The sequence below is a fragment of the Phoca vitulina genome, unplaced genomic scaffold (genome assembly GCF_004348235.1).
Source record: "Phoca vitulina isolate PV1807 unplaced genomic scaffold, GSC_HSeal_1.0 scaffold27, whole genome shotgun sequence".
NCBI lineage: Eukaryota > Metazoa > Chordata > Mammalia > Carnivora > Phocidae > Phoca > Phoca vitulina.
In genome coordinates, this window is record NW_022589730.1 from 968741 (window position 1) to 993466 (window position 24726).

The following is a 24726-nucleotide window of genomic DNA, read 5'->3' on the forward strand; positions in this document are numbered from 1 at the left end:
ATGGCTAAGAAAATCTTGAAAAAGAATAAAATACAAGTAATCAACCTGCCCCATTTGAAGACTTAGATAAAGAGACAGTTCTCCAGACTGGGTGGCACTAGCAGGGCAGACGAAGGGACAATACAGGAAACAAGCCCCACGCATGTGTAGCCAACTGACCAGAGACACAGCATAAAAGCGATTCAACAACGGTGCTGGAGCATTTGGATATACGCAGGCAAAAAATAAATCTAAACCAAAACTTCCCACCTTGTACAAAAATAACTCAAAAAGGATCTAAATAATGTTAAACTATAAAACTTACAGAGGAAAATCTTTGAGACACAGGGCTGGGCGAAAAGTTCTTAGACGTGACACCAAAGTGCAGTGCTCAAAAGAAAAAAACAAACAGTTGGACTTCATCAAAATTAAAGACTTTGGATCTGTGGAAAAACCCTCAGAGGATGAAAAGACAAGCTACAGAATGGAAAAAAATATTTGCAAACTACCCACCTAACAGAAGACTCACAAGTGAAATATATAAAGAACTCTTAAAACTTCACCAGAAAAAAAAACCAAACCAAGAAGAAAATAGAATAGACCTACAGAAACATTTACTGAAGAAGACATGCCTAAGGCAAATAAGACAGTCAACCTCACTAGTCCTTTAGAAAATGCAAACCTGAGGCCACAATGAGCTGTCACTACACACATATTCCAGCAGCTAAAATAAAAAACAGTGACAACAAGGTTGACAAGGAGATACTGAATCTCTCCTTCACTGCTGGTGGGAATGTGAAATGGTACAACCACTCCGGGAAACAGTTCAGCACTTTCATAAAAAACTAAACATATGCTTATTATGCAACCCAGCAACTGCACTCCTGAGCATTTAGCCCAGAGAAAGGAAAACTTATGTCCACACACAAAAAAACCTATACATGATGATTCACAGCAGCTAAAAACTTGAAACAATCTAAATGTCCTATAGTAGGTGAATGGTTAAACAAACATTCATCCATCCCCTGGAATGCCAGTCAGCAATGAAAAGGAAAAACTACGGATACACACAACTACTTGAATGGTTATCAAGGGCACTGTGTTGACTGAAATAGGCCAATCTCCAAAAATCACAAATTGAATGGTTTCAATTATTTATCTGACATTCTCAAAATTAAAATTATAGAAAGAGAGACGGATTAGTGGTTGCCAGAGGCTAGGGCCTGGGGTAGGAGAGAGAACATGACTATAGAAGGCAGCAGATAGGAGACACCCGCGGTAATGGGACAGGTTTGTATCTTCACTGCAGTGGTGGTTACACAGACCTACACATGCAGTAAAATGTAGTAAACTATATACAGTTTATACCAGCATCAACTTTCTGGTTTGATGCAACCATGGGGGGCGCCTGGGGGGCTCAGTCAGTTAAGCGGCTGCCTTTGGCTCAGGGTCCTGCGATCCAGTCCCATGATCCAGTCCCACGATCCAGTCCCGCGTGGGGCTCCCTGCTCAGCAGGGAGCCTGCTTCTCCCTCTCCCTCTGCCCCTCCCCGCCTCAGGCTCACTCTTTCTCTCTCAAATAAATGGATAAAATCTTAAAAAAAAAAAAAAAAAAAAGATGCAACCACTGGGGGGAACTGGGTGAAGGGTAAGTGGGACCCCTCTATACGAACTTTGCAATTTCCTGTGAAGCTATAATTATTTCAAAAGAAAAGGGTTTTTTTAAAAGATTTTATTTATTGAGAGAAAGAGAGGAGTGAGAGAGAGAGCATGAGCAGGGGAGAGGGGCAGGGGTAGAGGGAGAAGCAGGCTCACCGCTGAGCAGGGAGCCCGATGGGGGACTTGATCCCAGAACCCTGGGATCATGACCTGAGCTGAAGGCAGATGCTTAACCAACTGAGCCACCCAGGCACCCCAGAAAAGTTTTTTTTTTTTTTAGTAAAACAAAGTAAAAAGATGAAAATTATATACCATGCAAATACTAACTAAAGAAAGCTGGTAGAGAGAGAGAGAGCAAAAGAGAGAGACAAATCAAGAAACAAGTCTTAATAACAGAGAACAGACTGATGGTCACCAGAGGGAGGTGGGCAAGGGGAGGGGGGAAACAGGTGAAGGGGATGAAGGAGGGCACTTGTGTTAAGCACAGGGTGATGTATGGAAATGCTGAATCACTATATTGTACACCTGAAGCTAATATAACGCCATATGTCAACTAACTGGAATTAAAATAAAGAAATAAAAATAAAAATAAAGAAAGCTGGTATCATTTTATTGAAGTTGGACATTATGAGCCCGCACAGAAGAAATATTATCAGAGACAAAGATCAATCCAACAGTAAGTTAGTAACCCTATACTCGCATCATCTAATAACATACTCTAAAATATATAAAGCAACACTGACATAATTTAAAGCAGTAGACACATCCTCAATGATGTTGAGACACACAAGTTTCTCAGTAACTGATAAGTAAACTCTGAATATGAATACAGAAGATTCAAACAAGACTTAACAAATTAGTCAAATAAATGGATAAAATCTTTTTTTTTAAAAAAAAGCAACACAGTCAACAAAAAAGTACAAACTCTTTTCAAATACACACAGAAAATTGACTAACACTGCCCATATACGATGAATCATAAAGTAAGTCTCAACACATTACAAGACTGAAAGAAAAAAATCCTAAGTATGCTCCCGGGCCACAGTGGAATTAAGGTAACAGTCGATCACGTGGCACCTGGGTGGCTCCGTCCATGAAGCGTCTGACTTCAACTCAGGTCATGATCTCAGGGTCCTGGGATCCAGCCCCTGTGTCTCCAGTCTCCCAGCTCAGCAGGGAGTCTGCTTCTCCCTCTCCCTCTGCCCCTCTCCCACTGCTTGTGCTCTCTCTCTCTTGCTCTCACTTTCTCTCTCTCAAATAAATAAATAAAATCTTTAAAAAAAGATAACAATCAATTACAAAAAGATAATTAGGAAAATTCCCGACTGTTTGGAAATTAATCAGCATGGTTCTAAATTGAACATCAACTAAAGCAGAAATGACAATGTAAATGAGAACATATTTTGATCTAAATAATAATGACAATACCATGTGTTAAAACTGAAATGCATCTATTTTTAAAAAAGAAAAAAGTACAATGCTGGTGATCTGAGAATCCATCTGATGAAGCCAGAAAAAGAAAGGCAAGTTAAACTCAGTATGAAAAAAATTAAGGGCAGACCAGACTTCAATGACACAGGAAGCAGACATCCTAAGAGGGACACAGTGTCACTCATACAGTGTCCCACAGAGAATGTTTAACCTGAATCTAATGGCGAGGAGACCTCAGACAAACCCAAATCTGAAATGTTCTATAAAATACCTGTTGTGTAGTTCTCATAAACATCAGTGGAATGCAAGACAAAGAAAGGGCAAGAGCGGCTCCAGATTCATGGAGATGGCACATGGAGATGGCCACCTAAACGCCAGGCCAGCCTAGAGAGGAAGGGCGCTCTGCGGGCAGGATCGGGACAGGAGACCGAGCTGTGTCAGAGCGCAATCTCCTGAACATGGCAACTGCCTGGTGGCCAAGTACGAAAATAGCCTCTTCCTAAGAAACATGCACTGAACTACTAAGATCAAAGAGGAGTGAAGTAACAAGCAACCTCGTCTGAAATCACTCTGAAAATAACAGATATAAAGAGAATGGTAAATAAATGTGGCAAAAGATTAAACATTAGTGATCTTAGGCAAAGGGCACAGAGGAATTCTTGCAACTTTTCTATAAGTTTGGATTTATTTCAAGATAAAAGTGAATTTATTTCAAGTTTGGATTTATTTCACGATAAAAGTTTAAAATTTCAATAGCAAAGACAACACGAGAAGTTTGGCTCTTTGAAAAGAACTGATAACCTCCTATCAAGATTAATAGGAGAAAGGGAGAGATAAATTAACAGTATCAGGAATAATAAAATGTGACATCGCTCCAGAACCTCACACATTTTATATTACAGGAATTTATATATTTGAAAGTAGATAAACCCCTTGAAAAGCACAAAGCATTACAAGGGACACAAGAAAAACAAAATAAAACAATTCTGCATAGCCCTGCAACTGTTAAAGAAATTAAGTCTAGACTTAGTTAAGTACCCCCAAAGAATACTCCAGGAATATTGGCTATTTAACCTAGAAAATGTTTTTTGAAAAAACTATATCACTCATTAAAAATTAGTAACACAAGTCAGTGATTTCTAAAACCCTGTTTAGCCATGAAATTCCTTCTTCATATGAAAAGCTTACAATATACAGGAAAGATAAAGACGGACACTAATTGGAAGCTGAGAGGGGGTGATAAGCCTAAATCCTGCTCAGGCTCACTTCCCGATTCTGCGTGGTCAATCTCTTTGAGGGATTCCTCAGAGTCCCTGGGAGTCCACAGACCACCGTTTGAATACCACTACGTGACCCGACCCAAAAATCAAATCGGTTGTAAAAACATCTTTTTGCAAACTTCTAAAGAGATAATGAGGATGATAAATATCTTTCTACAATTACTTATATCTCTTTTATGGTCAAAGGGATATAAGTTCATGATGGTAAGAAAGGCACTGACCACAAACTTTAAAGAGCAGAAAGACTATAAAAACAGTAATTTATTCGACATACCCCACCCAAGTTATGTTGGCATCAGTCAGCTGAAATCTTGCCCTACCTGTCCCTAGGGCTGGAGGACAGTCAATGGCCAAATGTCCTAGACACAGAGTGTGGTTTCACAGACCAGACTCTTAAGTCAAGGGTGAGCACAGCTGATGGAAGTTTATCTCAACCACCAGTGAACTTGTTTAAATATGAGCAGTTCTTATCTTTGTTTCTTTCTGGTTAAATTTACTGAAGAATCTTCCTCCAAGTCGAAGCATTTGAGTCGAATAATACACAGAGCTACGGTGTTATTAAACTGCATTTTACAGGTCCCTATCTGCCTTTCTGGATGAGAGCAGGACCACAGATGGAAGAGAGCACGGTTTACAAATGCTGACACAGTGACCAGAACTGACTCTACCATGCAGTCAATACAAAACCACTAATCTTTCTCCATTTTCTAAACATTTAAATGTCTCATAAAAAAAGTGAACTTGAGGACGCCTGGGTGGCTCCGTCGATTAAGCGTCTGCCTTCAGCTCAGGTCATGATCCCAGCGTCCTGGGATGAAGCCCAACATCAGGCTCTTTGCTCAGCGGGGAGTCTGCTTCTCCCTCTGCTGCTCCCCCTGCTTGTGTTCTCTCTCTGCTGTGTGTGTGTGTGTGTGTGTGTGTCTCTGTCTCCCTCTGACAAATAAATAAAATCTTAAAAAAAGAAAGTGAACTTGGCATTCCATCCCTTTCTGATTAGCAATGTTTGGTTTTGACTAATGTTTAACACTTTCCATTATGTCATTTCACTGAGAGTGTCTTCTTTAGTTTGATATAAAAATAAGTATGTTAGAAGCCGAGCTTCTAAATACCTCAACTGTATACCTGAGAGCATAGGAAATTAGGCAGCAAGAGATCACAAACCTGGTGCAGAGGAACTTCCATCCTCCACAGACAAACCACTCTAGTCCTCTTTTTCTCTGTATGATCCTAGCTCGTGGTAACGTGTGGTAATCACTTTCGTCATTCTCGAAGCCTTCTTCAGACATCATTAATGGCATTTCATCCAAATGGGCAGACTCATCTTCCAGCTGGTACCTGGTCAGAGGTAAAAACAGAGTGCTGAGGCAGGCCAAGCAGCCTTCTGTCACCAGTAAGGGTATTATTTAAGACAAGAGCTGGTCCCATTCTACTAACCACATTTTTCTTTTTTCTTCAAACTCAGCTGTCTACAGAGGAGGCAAACCATTATAAATAAGGGATGCTACTTTCCTTTACAAAAAATGTATTTAGCCAGGGTCAGCAGGAAGGGAACAGGCTGCCCAAGGAAGCGGACATGACCATGCTAGAAGGGGAGCCCTCCACAAAGCCACTGGTGTGAACAGTCAGCTCACGGTGTTCAATTCAGGAATATAAAAAAAAAATCAATCATCTGAAATATTAGCAAAAAATGTATACTTCCAGGTCATATCTAAATACTCTGCTACAGACTGATGGGATGTAAAATTTGCCCAACTTCACATTCATCAAAGTCGTGGAAGGACTTCTGAACTATGTAAGTATCTTCTGTTGAAAGGTGGGAACACGGTCCCCTGGTTTGTTGTCAGATCTGATATATGCAGCAAGGATGCTATGTCCCACTTACACTTACTCTCTGTCTCTCTTATTCCCTTTTCTAAACTTTCTAGTCAATGACATAATTCCCTCCACAACCAGCATCCCTTTTAGAGTGCAATAATCCTCTTCTGATTCCAAAACCAGGCAGCCCACTGTATCAAGTTCCCATTTTCTCTCTCCTTAATCACGGACACATTTACATTTTAAAACTAAAACCTTACCTTAAGAACCAAGAATTCATCAGAAAGTATAATGCAGAGTCCACGAATGCTATCTTATTTGATTTTACATCAAGCCTCTGTGGTAGGTATTAACCTCAACTGTAAAAATCAGAGCGCAGACCTCTGTGTCCCCGGGACAGGATGGTAGTCACTGAAACTGAAATTTCCCCTCACACCCTCTGAAGTCCACAGACTTCATACAAGACAAATAAAACCAACCAAGCCCACAACTACAGCATAAATGAGTGCCAGACAATACTACAATCTACTTAAAGACAACAGCAAACCTCAAACAGGATAAAGTCAAAGGAAATCACAAAAAGCACATTGTAATCAAACTACTCGAAGCAAAGATGAAGGAAAAACTCTTGGAAGCAGCCAGAGGAAAACACTCATTACATATAGAAGCACATCAATTCAAATGCCCATGGACTTCTTATGGAGAGAGATGAGGCCAGAGGACAGGAACTCCATGTCTAAGTGCTGAAAGGGAAAAAGGCTCAACCCAGAATTCTTTTTTTTTTTAATATTTTTTGAAGATTTTATCTATCCATTTGACAGAGACACAGCGAGAGAGGGAACACAAGCAGGGGGAGTGGGAGAGGGAGAAGCAGGCTCCCCGCGGAGCAGGGAGCCGGATGCGGGGCCCGATCCCAGGACGCCGGGACCATGACCTGAGCCGAAGGCAGACGCCCAACGACTGAGCCACCCAGGCGCCCCTCAACCCAGAATTCTATAGCCACCAAAAAGATCCTCCAGGAATGAAGGCCAAACAAAAACATTCTCAGATGAAAGATAAAACTTGGGAGGATATGTTACCATCAGACCTCCTACAAAAGAAAGCTAAAGAAAGTTTCAAGACAAAGAAAAATGATACCATCAGGAAACTTGGAATTTCAGAAATAAAGAACACAAAATTCTTTAAAACGTGTATGACTACTGAAAGCAAAAGCTGTAACATCATCTGGTGAAGTTTTCAGTATAGAAAGATGTGAATGGATATGGCACTATCCCGTAAGAAGCAGGCAATTCCATAGCTTACATTAAGTGTAAAATATGAACAGTGAAAAGTTAGCTATGTATATTGCAATCCTTAGAGTGGAGCTTCTCAACAGCGGTACCATTAACATTTTGGGTCTCAGAGTTCTGTTGATGGAGCTGTCCTGTGCATTGTGGAATGTTCAACAGCAAACCAGGCCACTATGCACTTGATGCCAGGAGCGGCACCCCCCGAGTCGTGACAATAAAAATGTGTCCAGGGGCGCCTGGGTGGCTCAGTCGTTAAGCGTCTGCCTTCAGCTCAGGTCATGATCCCAGGGTCCTGGGATCAAGCCCCGCATCGGGCTCCCTGCTCAGCGGGAAGCCTGCTTCTCCCTCTCCCACTCTCCCAGCTTGTGTTCCCTCTCTCGCTGTGTCTCTGTCAAATAAATAAATAAAATCTTTAAAAAAAAAAAAATGTGTCCAGATGTCGCCAAATGTCACCTGGAGGACAAAAATCACTACCTACAAAAAAATAAAAATACTTGAAATATAATGGTATATAATGTTAAAAGATTAAAAGTAAAAAGATGGAAAAAGATACAATACAAACGCTCTTTCAAAGGAAGAAAAGTAGCTATTACAATATAAGACAAAGAAGACATCAAAAAAATAAAATGGAAGAACTGCCCAGGATAAAGAAAAACATTATATAATGATAAAAGATCAAATCACCCATAAGCCCTAGCAATCATAAATGTGCATGCACCTACCACCAGTTTCAAAATACACAAAGTATGAAATATGTAAGTAAAAGGAGAAAGAAACAAATCCATAATACTGCCGGAAGACTTCGTAACTCCTCTCTCAGTAATTGATGGAAGAAACAGAGTATCAGAAAGGACAGAAAGACGTGGTCAACACTGTCAGCCAACCTACCCTGGCTGGCATTTACAGAGCACTCTACCCTACACAGCAGAATGTTCTCATCAAGTGCGCAATGAACACTCATCCCCACGGACCACCCTGGGCCATAACAACAAACCAACAAATTCAAAAGAACTGAAATTAGACAAAGTATGTTCTCTCACCATAAAGGAATTTCTTTTAAAAATCAGTAACAGAAAGGGACGCCTGGATGGCTCAGGTGCTCAAGGGTCTGCCTCAGCTCAGGTCATAATCTTAGGGTCCTGGGATCGAGTCCTGCTTCTGGATCCCTGCTCAGCGGGGAGTCTGCTTCTCCCTCTTCCCCTCCTCCCCCACTCATGCTTGCACTCTCTCTCTGAAACAAATAAATCTTTAAAAAGAAAAAATCATGGGGCACCTGGGTGGCTCAGTCGTTAAGCGTCTGCCTTCGGCTCAGGTCGTGATCCCAGGGTCCTGGGATCAAGCCCCGCATCGGGCTCCCTGCTCTGCAGGAAGCCTGCTTCTCCCTCTCCCACTCCCCCTGCTTGTGTTCCCTCTCTCGCTGTGTCTCTGTCAAATAAGTAAATAAAATCTTTAAAAAAAAAAGAATGACAATGGTGAGTGCTACTCCAGATAATCAGGAATATCCAAGAAGAGAATTATTTCCATTCTGCTCTAAAATGTTACTGAAATACATCTTCTACAGCACATAACAAGCTTTAAATGTATATGAAGTATATACACAACGCACAGTACCTAAACAAGCTTCGTATGTGCAAGCTCAGTTACCCTGTTAGCAGTCCTTCAGGGAATCTGTGCATGTGCGTGTGGGCGTGTGCGTGTGCGGGTATGCAGTGATGGTGCCAGGCAGTCCTCTGCTTACTAGGATTCTGTGAAAAGGTCAGAAGGCAAGATTCCAGAAGCCTCTACCTTCTTGAAACTTTATTTTTGGAACAGGTGCCTAGCTGTCAAGAATCCAAACACAAGTGGACTTCAATGACTGTAAAGATGTCCTTGGACAATAAGGCCAATGCTGACCTGCTACCTAAGCTCCTTTTACCATCTTTTTAACATGTGGTAACTAAAAAATAATCCAGCAAGTGGATTATTGAGTCACAGGTTACTGAGTTATCCCCCACTATTGAACAGAGAAGACATTTATAACTTCCCACTAAATAATGTTTCAGTGCAAATATCTGTACACAGAACTTTCTCCGTATTTTTACATGAATTCTTTCAAAGAATCCCAGAACTGTAATAGTTATATAAAGTCATAAGCTCTAAAACACTTGGAATATTATTGCCAACTGCAAATTTAAACTCCCACCACTATGAGTGCTATGAATAACGCCAAAAGCAATTTTACCTCACCCTCATCAGACGAGAGCTAAATACACGTAACCCTTCGCTTAAATAAAGGGAGGAAAACGGCATCTTGTCATCACCGGCACCGATTCACTTTTGCTATCACACGGGGTCCTGCACTACTACTTACAAACTGTGGCTAAGGCTGCTCCCCATGCTGTTCAGTGGAGCTGGGCATATTTGGGGCGTGTGTACTGGGGGCACCCCAGGAACTAGGACCCTCTCCCGGGGCACCAGCCTCCTCACAGGTCAATCTTCACTGGCCAGGAACTCAACGTGCCTCTTCAGCAAATGTCACCAGGACCTTGACTGTTTTTGTCAGTGATGTGGTCCCCAGTGGTGTGCCCTAACTTACTTTTGCCCATAAACCCTATTACTCTCAGTGAGCACTTCTACCAAATACGAAGATTTGCAGGGATGTATATGCTACACAACAACAGAAATGGCGATGTTATTTATGCAAGAGTCCATCTCTTCCACACTGACTTGTAGTATCTCTTAAATGTATCGTATTAGAGTAATTTGGGCGCAAGAAAACAGGACTTTAATCTACAACCACATGGGACTGGACTCTCTGCAAGGACCTACAGAAGGAGACGCAGCATGTTGACACCCTGATTGTAACCGTGTGAGACCATACGGTTCTGACCTTCAGAACTGGAAAATAATACATTTGTTTTAAGCCACTAGATTTATGATAATTTTACAACAGCAATAGGACACTAATACAACTGCACAGCAATTGATGACACGATTTTGTTTTCTTTGTATTCTGAGTCAATTTGACAATCCTGCTTCCCGCTTCCTAGCTCTCACCTTTCCTCGCTCATGTGAATGGCCCTCGGACAAGAGAGGGTGGTAAGTAGAAGACAGCGGTGTTCTCATGGAGGATGTAAGTGTGCCGACAGCCCGTGCTGAGGCTCTCCCAGGCCCTCTGGTGCTTCAGTGCAGGGCCCGTTAGGCATTGAGGGGAACCGACACACAGCACATGACAAATACAGGGACCACCTGCCCTTAGACCATGAAGCAGAGAATAAGCCTGAGTAGATGGTGAGGGGATCCTTAGCAAACACTAACCACCCAAACACTTCTCCTCCTCCCAATATAACTTCATATAAAAAATAAAAACCACGAGACCTCTGAAAATACTGGAATACAAAGAGTACATTAGGCTGAGGACCCCAAGGAAGATCACCTCTCAAAATCCTTACAGGAAGGTGAACAAATGCTCTGCAAGCCATGTGGCTATGCTGGGTATATACACTCAGCCAACTGCTGAGCACCAATGCACGTGTGCCTACACTGAAAACACGGCAGTCGGTAACAGACGCAGCTTGTAATCACAGGCTCAGACTCATTCATCAGTAAATTTAAAATGATAGCAGTGGCAACTCGCGAGACAGTCACCTAGCCCTTGGAGGGTGCCGACTGAGCTCAGGCTGCAGGGGCTGCATGCAGGCAGAGGGGCAGGGTGCGTGTGGAATGACCGCTGCGTACGGGAAGGTAGGGAAGGTAGGAGGGGCAGTGCACAGCTCAGGAAGGACTGCCAGCCACCCAAGCTAAGCCACAACTATCCAAGGGAATTCTGGAACTGGAGCTGGGACACAGAAGGCAGCCTGCTTCGAGATAACTACAACTATTAACTCCTGTAAGAAGAGCGACTAGAGGTCTACACCGCTATGCAGACTAGGACGCCCAGAATAGCTGTCTTCTGAAAGAGAAGACACTGACAGACATACACACATGTAAAAAGGATTAGAAAACGTTTCCCATAAAAATGGAAGATTAAATACATGACTGTCTTCAATACCAAAAATACTGCTTTTTCTTAAAGCTGAAATCTACAGAACAGAAAACAAGAGATGATAACAAAATGTAGAAGGCTAGAAAGCAGATAGATGGATGGTAAATAAGCAGATCCAAGAAAAACAGGAGTCTCAGCACAGCAGCGAGGAAGCAGGAGAACCTTGGGACCCTGGAGGGGCGGGTCTGGTGTCAGGCCGACCTCTGAAGTGGGTGTGGAAGGAGGAAAGAGTAGGAACTCACTGAAAGCTACTGAAGGAACATCTGGATCCTCAGGTTACCCCTCCCCGCTACAGATCAAGGGACATCTACCCCCTGAGGGAGGGAGGGCAGGAGAGAAAGAGAGGGCGAGGCTGAGGGAAGGACAGTGAACGTGGGTGCAAGCCAGCCTGGCCTCCCTTCCCTGCTGCCCAGGTAGGAATTCAGCACTGAGAGGAGGAGGAAGGACAGGAGAAGCCAGCAGCCAGTGTTTGCTGAAACTGTCAGGCATGAATCTAAGCACTTCACCTACATTCATTTAATTCCTAGTTTTAGACAATTACCTTACTATAAAAAAGAAAAATAACTGAAATGTCCAATAACTGAAATGTCCAAGACCAAATGTGGTCTATCCATACAATGTGACATCACTCAGTTTAAAAGAAGTAGGGAATGTGACGCGTGCTATGGCACGAAGCTTGAAAACATTTCGCTCAGTGAAATAAGCCAGACACAAGACAGACCTTGAAGGGCTCCACTTCCACGAGGTGACAGCAGTCAACTGCACAGACACAGAGGTACAGAAAGGCTACGGGGGCGGGGAAGGGGACAGCGAGGCGTCTCACGGGTGCAGAGCTCGGGTTTGGGACGAGGAAGGAGGCCTGGGGGCGGGAGGTGAGGACAGCAGCACAACAGCGTGGATGTGCTCACGGCCCCTGCACCGCACGCTTGGGTAGACGTGGTTAAGATGGTAAATTTTATGCCTGATATAAATTTTTTAAAAAGGAACAAATTCTATAAATATTGCTGATATCCGGCTCCCTAGCAGCCACGTAACCCCTGGAAGATGGGTATTTCCTCATCATTACCCACATCTCCAACATACGAAGCTGGTTTCTACCCCTGGGGTCTGCCTGAACGCACCACCAGGCCCCTTCCCCTCACCCTCCTGCCGGCTGCCACAGTTAAGGCACTAGAATCGGTATGGCTATCCTGGAAAAGCCAAACCCTCACACACCAGGCATATTCAGGCAAGAGTCTGATCACTTGGGGAGCTGGTCTGTCAGTGAGACCAAACACCAGAAGGAGAAAGAACACTCCTGAAGGCCTCCTGGACTGTGAGGCCCTGGAGAAGGGGGCTGGGGTCTGCGGAGCCCTTCCCACAGCCGGGCACCCAGGGTGCCTGTATTCTGCGTGGTCCAAGAAAAAAAGTTTAGAGCAAATGAGAAACTTTTACAGCACATGACAGTAAAACCATTCCTCAGAAACAGTTCTCACAAATGAAATTTAAAAAAAGCAAACACTTTGAATGACAGATGAGCAAAGACAATTCATAAAAAAAGAAATACAGCTGTACTTAGAGAATTATGTGCAGCCACATTAGGAACTCCAACCCTTCCCACACACACCTAAGGGACTGCCCTGTGTGAGCACTGTCCCGAGGGCTAAGGACAGACAGGACAAACACAAGAAGTGGGCTCGCTACTTGCAAAGGGAGAAGTGCTGGGAAGACTATAATAAAGAAGGCGCGAGGGCCAGAAGGAAGCCGAGTCTCAAGAAGAGACACATGCCTGAAAGGAACCAACCACAGAAGGTCTTGGGAGACCTGGGAGGGGCTGCAGAGCCTTGAGGGCTCAGGACTGGAGAGAAGGCCAGGGCAGCTGGAGTGGGCAAGCCACGGGAGGGCCACCGGATGTGGCTGAAGAGGTGGGCAGGGGTGAGTCCCATGGGCCTGGTCTGCCAGTATAAGGAGTCTCACTTTAATTCTCAGTGGAAGGGGAAGTCAGTGGAAGGTTTTAACACTAGCAGTAATTTTTGTTTTCAAGAGAACTTCTAAAACACGCAAATTAAAACAATTGAAAAAAATTCTTCACCCTTAGCATTCTTAACAGTCTTGGATAACGAAGCACTCTTAATGGCTAGCAAGAGTGTGAACAACTTTTATGGAGGACAGTTTGTGAAAATGCATTGACAGCCCTTTTTTGGTAATGTAACTTTAACCACAGGTTCTAATTATCCCATGAAAACAAATATTTGAAAACACGAAAAATGTATACAAGATTGATCTACAAAGATGACCATTACTGTGCTGTGCTGCTGAAAAGTCCACCCGAAAAGCACGGATGACTTTAGTATCAGCGATGAGACCTGGTCCCAGGTGTCGGATGACCACACGCTGTCGCTGACAGTAATAAGGCGGAGGGAGGGCCTTCCGAGGGTCACAGTGAGGAGCGGCAGCACCTGTCCTCGCCCCGACCAGCACCAAGAGCCCCCTCGCTCCAGTCACCATCCACACCACCACAACAGTCCCACAACAGGAGACTCATCATTTTAGAGGCTCACACGCAAAAGCTCCTCTCAGCTGTGAGGTAGCAGGCCTAAGAGAGAGTTAATAGGTTTCCTCAGAAAAATTCCTTTTTTCTCATTCTCTGCGTAAGATCACTTCTTTTAAAACAGTCAACTAGAAAATGAATATTTATACAAAATGCAATTAAAATTCAAAACGCCACTTAAATATATTATAATATAGTATACAAAATGAGATTTTTAGTCTTTTTCATTAAGTTCTTTCAGCGATTGTGTGGCATTTTAGCAAAAGTCACAATCTTATCAAGTTTAATGCTAGAAAAGTAGTACAAAGAGTCTGAAAGATAATGAACATAAGCAACATCATGTTTAGTAACCTCCACTTCAGAGATGGAGCCTTTGAACTGGCAAGCAATTTATTCCATTTCCAAAGCAATTTTCCTATTGTATTGAAAATTTTACCTCAGTATTTAAAAACAATAAGATGATGAATAATGGATTTTTTCAGAGACAGGATAAGCAGAAAATCCTAAGTGTCTTTGTTGCCTAGTGTCATACACACTTAATTGGTTTGTCACTCAAGAAAAATCAACGTTTCCAGCAATTAAGTATAATTCTGGAAACATATTTTTAAAACGAGTAAAAACAATGTGAACAAAGACGACAGAACAGATGATACCAAACCCAAGAGTACTGCCACACTAAGAAATGGAGACAGCTCTCTTAGCTGCTGCCAAAGGTTTAGAAAAATTGGGAACTTTCAACAAAAAACACTCAAGTACTAGAAGGTGCATAATTTACGTGTATCTAAGTAAAAGTAGGTCAATACAATAACTAGCTTAAACTCACATTAAGTATCTAACAGCCTTACTGTTTCCATTTTAATGAGAAGCATTTCTGAGACGCCAACTGATAGTAAAGGGAGAAACCATTTAAAATATGCCTAATGCTTAAACCTTCAAGAAAAATAAACACTGCCCTCTTTGCCTACATGTTAATAAAGTAGAAAAACAAAGCAACAAAGTGCTATAAAGAAATGTGTATGTTTCCTTCATCAAACACAGCTTCCAAGTTCAAGTGTGTCACTGATAAGTCATTAATAAGCAGCAAAACTGTATACTGGGAAATTGGGACTCTTCCCTTCCTACAGTAGCAGAGGAGATAAACAGCAGAATAGTTGTAAAAAAAAAAAAAAAAAAAAGGTAAAGGAACATTGCCTGAAAAGCACGCCTTGACCTTAGCAATAAAAACAAGCAAGAAGGGCAAGGGCCAGTCAGTCCTCACGCCCAGAGATGCCCCCCACGTGGACTATGTACACAGTAACCTCGGAGCCACCGACTCCTCTTCCACGCGTTCTGTAAAAAACCTCAATACCAGTTTCTTAACATAAGAATTACACCAACACTATACATGAATTGAAACAAGCTTCTAAATTAGAGTTAATGGGACAATATCTAATATTATGTAAATGCCAATCCAGAAATTAAAAGGTAAGTGGGCCAATTAGCTCAGGACACATAATCCAGTTACCTAAAACTGTGATGTTCACAATCACCAAATCTATCTTCATGCTAATACTGTCAGTTGTAGAAAATGAAGTGAAACATATCTGTTCTGGCAGGTTTAAAGAATTTCATAAACTCGAGTGAACTACAGATCCTTAAAAATATGTCTCTGATTCCAAGGAGTCCTGGGCCTGAGCACTTTGATAAATGCTATCTTAAGAATCATTTAGTAGGGGCACCTGGGTGGCTCAGTAGGCTAAGCGTCTGCCTTCAGCTCAGGTCATGATCCCAGGGTCCTGGGATCAAGTCCCACATTGGACTCCCAGAGTCTGCTTCTCCCTCTGCCCCTCCCCCTGCTTGTGCTCTCTCTTTCTCTCACTCTCTATCAAATAAATAAATAAATCTTAAAAAAAACAAAGGAAGAATCATTTGGTACTTGAAAAAACCTTTTCAGCTGTGAATCATCACAAAAAAGAAGTTTCATCTTTATAACTAGAGTAAAGGCATTTAGATCATCATCATAATTGTAAAATTTTTAAGATTCAGAGAAAATTGTGTATAGACACTCAGAATGAGAAAACTAGCATAAAAAAAACTGTGTTGCCTCTATTAAGAAACACACTACTATTTTAGAGATAATCAGACAATAGCCATCTGTTCTCAGCATGACTCTCTTCTCAAACACTAAAGTTTAACTATTATAATACTGCGAATGACTCTAGGCAGGGCCAAAAGCCACACTGCAACGTGAAGCAAAGAAAAGGTACTAATAGACATGGATAAACAAAGTGATGTCCAGTGTCAGTCATTCTTTTTTCAAATGTGAAGATAATTTGAATGACATGGGTACCATTTAAAAGACAGAAATGAAAAATATCAAATAACAAATACCTTACTTTTACTCAACTATACATACTGCAAAAAGAAAATCAATGCCTCACATTAGTTCACAGAAAATGATCTTAACAAGTAATTGCACTCTTACTGAACTATTAAATACTATGCGTGGGACACAGCATTTCATTCACCTAATAACTTCCAAAACAAAAACCCCAACCCCCCCCCAAAAACCAAGAACATCCTCCTGTATTAACCATACTCAAATCATATCTAATTTGTCCCCTTGAATTTTTCATAAAGTACAAACCCAATGAGGAAAAATTTTATACAAGTTGTAACAATTTATGATCACTATATTTTAAATATATTGTGTCCTAAAGTAGTATGATTATAATGAAATAAAAGTAGCTTCACTCTAAGGAAAACCTGAGAACCTTTAAAATACATTACTACAATTCCTTATACATTATGAACACAAAAAGACATTTTTATATGGTCAAAGAAAAAGCCTTTTAAAGCTCACAAAGCAAGAAAAGCCCATATCAAAGCTGTTTTTCTAACAACTAATTAGCTTTCAATTGCCAATGTGGAAGAAAAAGACCTCATAATATAAACTTTTGTTCTTGGAAATATAAGACTGAATTTGCACTTTTTATTTTTTTATCTATTTTTTTAGCTGTATTCTAATTTACAGCACACATTTCCCAAAACAGAAATACTAGAAAAGCCATAATTTTGATATAAAACTTTAATCTACTCACTTTACAGTTCTGAAGTATGAAATTAGAGATTTATTATATATTAAGTCAAAAGTACCCTATACACAGTTAGCTTTGTTAAGTACATCTCACTGCAATAAGAAAACCTCCAGAGATGAGGTGCGGGAGGTGCTGAGAGGCAGGGCGCTAGGTCTCTCTCAGAGGTGAAGAAAATCCTCCAACCCTGCCCGTGGTGATGGCTGCATTCACCTGTGAATACATAAAACCCTGAATTTTACACTCTAAACGGGAGACCTGTAGCCAAAACTTGTTAGTGAATGGAAAAATAAATAATAAGACTGACTTTCAAATACAAAGAGTAAAGACAAAAACAGAACAAAGGTAAATGACTCCTTCCTGCCAGTTCCAGAACAAGACTTGAGCAGACGCCCTCCCCCCTCCTCCATAAGCATAGCTATAACCCTGGAGATGACAGAGGGAAAGGTGAAGAGAAGGAGGCAGACCAGGAGGGACCCGAACTCCAGAGGTTACACAACAGTTGAGTTTCCAATGCGCTCCTTCGGCCTCATTTATCCCGAATTGTGTACCAGAGAGTCAGCAGCCAGAAAAACCACGGACATAAACCAAAGAGAGCCCCAAGAACAGCCCGGGCCCTCCTGCCCATCCCTACCACTGTCACAGGAACCCAGACGTAAAGGCCCCCCACGCCATACTGCAGGAGGCCAGAGGCTGCAATAAACAGGCACTCCTCCCCTCCCCAGACAAGGGGACATCAGCAGAGCCCCACACGGCACCACAGACCCCATCTCTGCCCAGCGGTAAAGGGGGCACCCTCTTCTCCCACATGTCAAAGGGAACCCGGCTTTCACCCCACCTGCCAGCAACAAGGCAGCACCACCTCATCCCACCTCCCTACCCCCCAGTCCCAAGTGGTGTTAGAGGAGGCCTGATAAAACAGAAGATTATTTGAATAAAGTCCAGAACCTCACAGCATAATACCCAAAATGTCCAGGATACAATTTAAAAAAAAAGGACCAAAAGCCAGGAAAATCTCTACTCCTGAAGGAAAAATAATCAACAAATGCCAACATCAAAGGGATGCATATGTTGAAATTATCTGACAAGGATTCTAAAATATCCATCATAAAAATGTGTCTATGGGCAATTACAAACATACTTGAAGCAAATGAAAACAAACAAACAGCTATTTCAGCAAAGAAAGCTAATATGAAGAAGAATCAAATGGAAATTCTAAAACTAAAAAAATACAATAACGGAGACTTGAAAACTTAATACGTAGGGTTCAGGGGCAGAAAAGAAGAGACAAAGAAAAATCAATGAACCTTAAGAGTAAACAAAAGAAACCAATCTGGACAGAAAATGGACTTAAAACAAATGAGGAGAAACTCAGGACATTTAAGACACAAGAAAAGATCTCACAAGGTGTCTCCAGAGAGAGTGTTAGAAGAGATGAAAGAGGGTGGGACTAAAAAAGTATTTAGACAAATAATGGCTGAAAACTCCTAACTTGACAAAAGATATAAACTTGCAGATTCAATATGCTATGTGAACCCCAAACAGTATAAACCCAAAGAAATCTATGCCAAGACCCATAATAATCAAACTACTGAACTAAAGACAAGAAAAAAAGCTTGGAAGCACTGGGAAATGACATCTTACCCACGGGAAAAGAAAACATTCCAATGACATCAGATTTCTCATCAGAAATCATGGAGGCCAGAAAGAAGTAGCATAACATTTTCCAAGTGCTAAAATAGAAAAAGGACTGTCAACCCCAAATCGTATATCTGGTGAAATTACCCTTCAGGAATGAAGGAGAAATAAGACCTTCTAAGATGAAAGAAAACTAAGAGAATTTGTTTTCAGCAGACCTACACTAAAAGAATAGCAAGGAATTCTTAGAACAGAAATAATAAGGAATTCAGGAACTTCAAGAAATAAGAGAACAACAGGAATAGTGAAAACATGGGTCAATATAATAGGCATTTCTTCTCCTTTTGAGTTTTCTAGATTATGTTTGAGAGAGAGAAAAATTAACACTGTCTGATGTGTAACTCTAGTCATATGTAAGGGAAATATTTACGTACTTTTGCAAAATTAAAATATTTATGTAATTGTACAAGATAATTACTTTACCAGTAAGGATGAATAAAGGGATGTAAAGAAGTACCGATTCTTCACTTTACTAACACTGCTAAAATACCAACACCAGAATACTGTGATGAGTCACATATGTATAATGTCATATCTAGAACTACCACTAAATAATATCTATACAAAGAGATACAATGGAAAACCACCATAGGTAAATCAAAATGGAATTCTAAAAATTGTTCAAGTAACCCACAGAAAAATAGGAAAAAGAAAACAAAGAAACAACACAGCAATCAAAAAGGAAAATGGCAGATATAAGCCCTAACTTGGCAATCATTACACTGAACATAAATGTTCTAAATATATCAATCATAAGACAGAGATTGGCACAGTGGATAAAAAACATAAGCCAGCCATATGTGGACTACAAGAAACTTACCTCAAATATAAGTAGGCTGAAAGTAAAAGGATGGAAAATTATATGCCAGGTAAACATTAATCAAAAGAAAGCATGAGTGGCTATATTAATGTCAGAAAAAGTAAAGCCCAGAGCAAAAATATTACTAGAGACAGATGGAAATTATAAAATAATAAAAGCGTCAGTCCATCAAAACAGAGCAATCCCAAACATGTCTGCACCAAATGACAGACTGGCAAAACAGTAAAGTAAAAATTGATAAAACCAAAAGGAAAAATACACAAATGCACAATTACAGTTAGAGACTTCTACAACCCACCCTCAACAACCAAGAGAACAACCAGACCATAAACTAGCAAAGATAACAGGATCTTATCAACATTTCAGAACATTTCACCCAATGACAGCACAATATACCTTCTTTTGGGCCCTGAAATTCTTCCAGTATAGATCATATTCTTGGTCACAAGACAAACCACCAAAATTAAATGAAGTAACACGAAGCATGTTCTTTAACCACAAAGAAATCATGCTAGAAATTAGTAACAGAAAAATAACAGCAAATTTTCCATACACATTCCTAAGTAATCCATGAGACAAAGGGGAAGTCTCAAAGTAAAACAAAATGCCAAAATTTGTGGGACACAGATAAATCAGTGCTGAGAGGGAAATTTACAGCACAAAATCCTTATGTTAAAAAAAGAGGAAAAGTCTCCAATCAATAATCTAAACTCCCACCATAAGAAACAAGAATGAGAAGATAAAAAATAAAACCTAAAAAAGCAAGCAAAAAGAAGGAAAAATAAAGCACAGAAATTAATAAAACTGAAAACAGACAACTACAGAAAAAATAAGAAAAATAAAAGATGGCTCTTTGAAAAAAATCAAACCTCTGGTAAGACTAACCAACAAAAGAGTGAAGGCACAAACCACCAATATCTGAATGAAACAACATCAAAAAGATAGTAAGAGAATATATTACAAACAACACTACACACATAAATATGGCAACTTTCCTGAAAAGGACCAATTCCTCAATGGGCACAATCACAACTCACCCCAAACAGAACAGCTCATTTGAATAGCCTAGTTAACTATTAAAGAACTGAGTTTGTAAATTGAAACACCCAAAAAAGAAATCTCTAGGTCCAGACGGTTTCACTGGAAATTCTACCAAACATTTAAAGAAGAGAGCAACTCTATTCGATATCTTCCAGAAAGCAGGAGAGAGGGAACACTTTCCAAGTCATCTCATGAGGCCAGGCATCAGGGGTAAAATCTGACAGTCACTGCCGTTCCATTCATGGAAAAGAGACATTTACAGTCAAGTGCAATCTGTGCTCTGAGGGGAACAGGGGCCTATAGGAGGCAGCAGGGGCATCTAATTCTATCCTGGCTGGGGTTGAGATAATGGAAGGCTTCAAAAGAAAAGTAATTTTCGATGTTGACAGTCAGGAATATAGCCACTGAAATATGGAGATTTTAAATGCCAGAAGAAACAGCTAGAAGAATCCAAGATAAGTGCCTTGGGGGTGAGAGGCTGGGGTAAGGAGGAAGGAATAAGCGGAGTACAGAGCCACAGTATATTCTCATTAGCCTTTTACTATATGTTATTATGATAAAATACAACCAACCTTCACAAAATAATGAAAAAGCACAACTTCCAGTCAAGATCCATCTCTCCCGGCTCCTCTTACCTAAGTCCAACTATAAGCTTGGAAATAAAGCAAGAGCCAAACAAAGGAGAGCTCTGGAAGGTGGTAAGAAGGCAGCAGTTAAGAGGAAGAGGGTTGGGGGGGCTTGGGACCAAGGACTGAGAAACGATACAGTGGCGGGACGTCCTACATGCCCTCACCCAACAGAAAGAAGGAGGTAGGCCTGGCATTCCCTAACTCCCAACCTAGCAAGAAAAGGCAGCCCAGAAAGATCACTCCTCCCCTGGAGGGAGCAAGAGTCCACCACCACCAGCAAGAGAGATCAACAAGTGCCGTGGGAAATGGCATCCTTCCCCACGGACCTAAGACTCCCCTGTCCCATCAAGGGACAGTGGTGCATCTGGGCGGCAGCAGTTAGAGGAACCCTGCCACAAAAACAGGTTAGAAGCCTCAGAAAGCCCCTGTGTCCCCATGGGCCAAGATGCCCCTCTCTCACCAGGAGGGAAACCAGGCAGCATCACCAAGCACAGCCCCACTTCAGAAGCAGCCAGTCCAGGAAACTGCTGCTATTCAGGGCCTGAACTCCCCTCCTCTGCCACCAGAGACCAGAGCAGCAGGAAGCACCAGCAAGAGGGATTCCAACGGCCACAGCGGTGCTGAGACTCCCCCCTAACCAGACACACCAGAACAGCCAGCAGGCACGTGCAGAGCGGGTACAACCACTGCCCATCCAACAAAGCCTTTTCATCACGCGGACTGACCGTTCCTTCTCTTACCAAGAGACACTGGGCCTGGGGAAATCGCCTCTTCCTCTCAGCAGTGTAAGCAGAGACAAGAAAGAGTCCCAGTACACCACATAAACCAAGCACACCAAAAACTGTAGCACAAAATTAAACTGTCACTGGAATCACAGCCCACAAATGTAGGCCAGGACCTACAGGGTAAATCTAAATAGGGCAATCACCTGCTAAAGTAAAAGATATAAACAGAACCCACATTCTCCAGACATAATAGACAAAATGTCCAGGATAAAATAAAAAATCATCAGTCACACCAAGAACCAGAAGACTCACAGTGTGAGTTAGAAAAGATGATCAACAGACACCAAAACTCAAATTAACTCGGATACTGGAATTATGTGACAATCATTTTAATCGGCAAACATAAACATGCTTCAACAAGCAATAACAAACTCTCTTGAAACAAATAGAAATTACAAAACTGACAAATACACTAGTGAAAATGAAACACTGCTGCATGGGATCAATAGAAGAGTGAAGATGACAAAGGACAGAATTAGGGAATTTGAGAACAAATCAATACAATTCACATAATCTTAACACAGAAAAAAGAAACTGGGGGGGAGGGGGACCTAAGGGAATCATGTAACACTAACAAAAGACCCAACATTTGTATCACCCCAGTAGCAGCAGGAGAGAGAGAAGACAGTGGAAACCAGAGTCCTTGAAGAAACTTCCTAACTTTGGTGAAACAAAACCTAACAGATTAAAAACTCTTACTAAATACCAACCAAGATAAACCAAAAGAAATCCACACCAAGATACATCACAGTTAAACTTGTAAAAATGAAAAACAAATAAAACGTTGAAAGCAGTCAGAGAGAAATGACACGTTACCCACAGGGAAACACCAACTCGAGCAGCAGTGAGCTTCTCATCAGGAATCATGAAGGCGAGGTGGACAGTAACCAGTTTTCAAGGCTAACAAAAGAACTGTCAACCAGGAATTCTATATCCAATACATCCATCCTTCAGGAATGAAGGGGAAATAAAAACACTCTAAGGTGGAAGAAATTTCAAAATTGGCTATAGGAAGCACTTCAAATAGAAAAGAATGGGGAAAAAAGAATCCTGGAATACCAGGAAGGAATAACAGAAAGAGCAAAAACATGGGTACGTACATTAGACTATCCCTTATGATCATGAGTTTTATAAACATTTGATGATTTAAACAAAAAGTGTAACACCATCTGATACTCAAGATATGATATTTAAAGTGTAGGGGGAGAAGATGGGTAAAGGGACCAAAATGCAAGTAAGGTTTACACACTCTACTCCACAGACTAAAATACTAATCCCAACGCCCCATGGTGATAAGTCACATACGTATACTGCAATACCCAATAGAGCACACACTACAAAAAACTACACAGAGACCTACACTCAAAAACCCTGTAGAGATATCCAAAACAAGTTCAAATAACCTAAAGGAAGTCAAAAAGAGAAACAGAAGAGGAATGAGAATCAGAAGAAACAAAATAAACAAATAATAAAATAGCACCTACGCTCTAATGTAGCAATAATTAACTTAAATGTAAAGAGTCTAAATACACCAATCCAGAGAATGACAGAGTGCATAATGGAAAACCAGGATCCAACAAAGAGACTCACTTCAAATTCAACTGAGGTTGAAAGCGAACACCATGCAAACATTAATCCACAATAAAGCAGGAGGAGATTTCAGAGCAAAGAAAATTACCAGAGACAAAGAAGAACATTATGTAATAAAAGAAACACTCTACCAAAAGACGTAAGAATCCTAAATATGTACACACCAAATGACAGAGCTTCAAAATACCTGCAGCAAAAACTGAGATGCAAACCGCGATGGAAACCTATTGTGAAATAAGTAGCATATTTCCAAATAATGATCTCCCAAAATCAACCACTCAGAGAATTACTGACGCACTCACTGTTACAGGTACTATCGAGGAGGAAAAGAGAAACGGTACTTCTGGCCAAACACTGAACGCAGGCACCTTAGCAGGTTCTCCCGTGACCCTTCACCATCCTGTAGGAAAACAACAGTACCCCCCCATTTTACATCCCAGGAAACGGGGGTTCAGGTTAATGAGATCCAACAGCCAGTCAGTAAATGAGCCGCGATTCAATTCAGCTCTACAACATGACAATACACACTTTCTGACTCTATGTTACAGCTTCTCAAATAGCCCAGAACAAAAGTTACTCTAAAACTCGAATCCTGAAGCAACTGGATATTGAAATGTTCTTTTTCCTCTTCTGTACTAAAAGTTAACAGCTTCTGGGGCACCTGCCCAACTCTTGATTTCAGCTCAGGTCCTGATCTCAGGTGTGGGATCAAGCCCCGCCTAGGGCTCCACGCTCAGTGGGGAGTCTGCTTGAGATTCTCTCTCTCGCTCTCGCTCTGACCCTCCCCCCGCACGCACGCGCACTCTCTCTCAAATAAATAAATCTTTTTTTAAAAAAGTTAATTGCTTCTACAATTCCTTAGGAATAAAATTTCGATTAACTGTAGAAGGCAGTATTTCCTCTTTTTATAAGTTCCTTTTTTATAAAATGCGGTATTCCTCTCTTTGGGCGAGAAATAAGTTAAATGTGAGCTGAAACCAACTAGGGGAGGAGGCTTCCATTTCAAATGAAAGGTCTGTATGTTCTAAACGTACAACCGAAGTGCGGTCCCGTTGAACAGTCTAACCTTGGAAAGTTCCGATT

At 41.3% G+C, this 24726-nt stretch overlaps 1 protein-coding gene across 4 annotated transcripts in view; it reads right to left on the reverse strand.

Annotated features, from left to right (window-relative positions):
• ATP9B (ATPase phospholipid transporting 9B (putative)) overlaps positions 1 to 24726 on the reverse strand; it is a 248846-nt gene that overhangs the window by 223295 nt on the left and 825 nt on the right. For 3 of the 4 annotated variants that reach the window (XM_032422694.1, XM_032422696.1, XM_032422693.1), the window contains exon 2: positions 5510 to 5683. In XM_032422694.1, the coding sequence (XP_032278585.1) occupies positions 5510 to 5683 (174 nt within the window). Of the gene's footprint in view, positions 1 to 5509; positions 5684 to 24726 lie in introns of those variants that run through there. The other variant, XM_032422698.1, reaches the window with a different exon arrangement.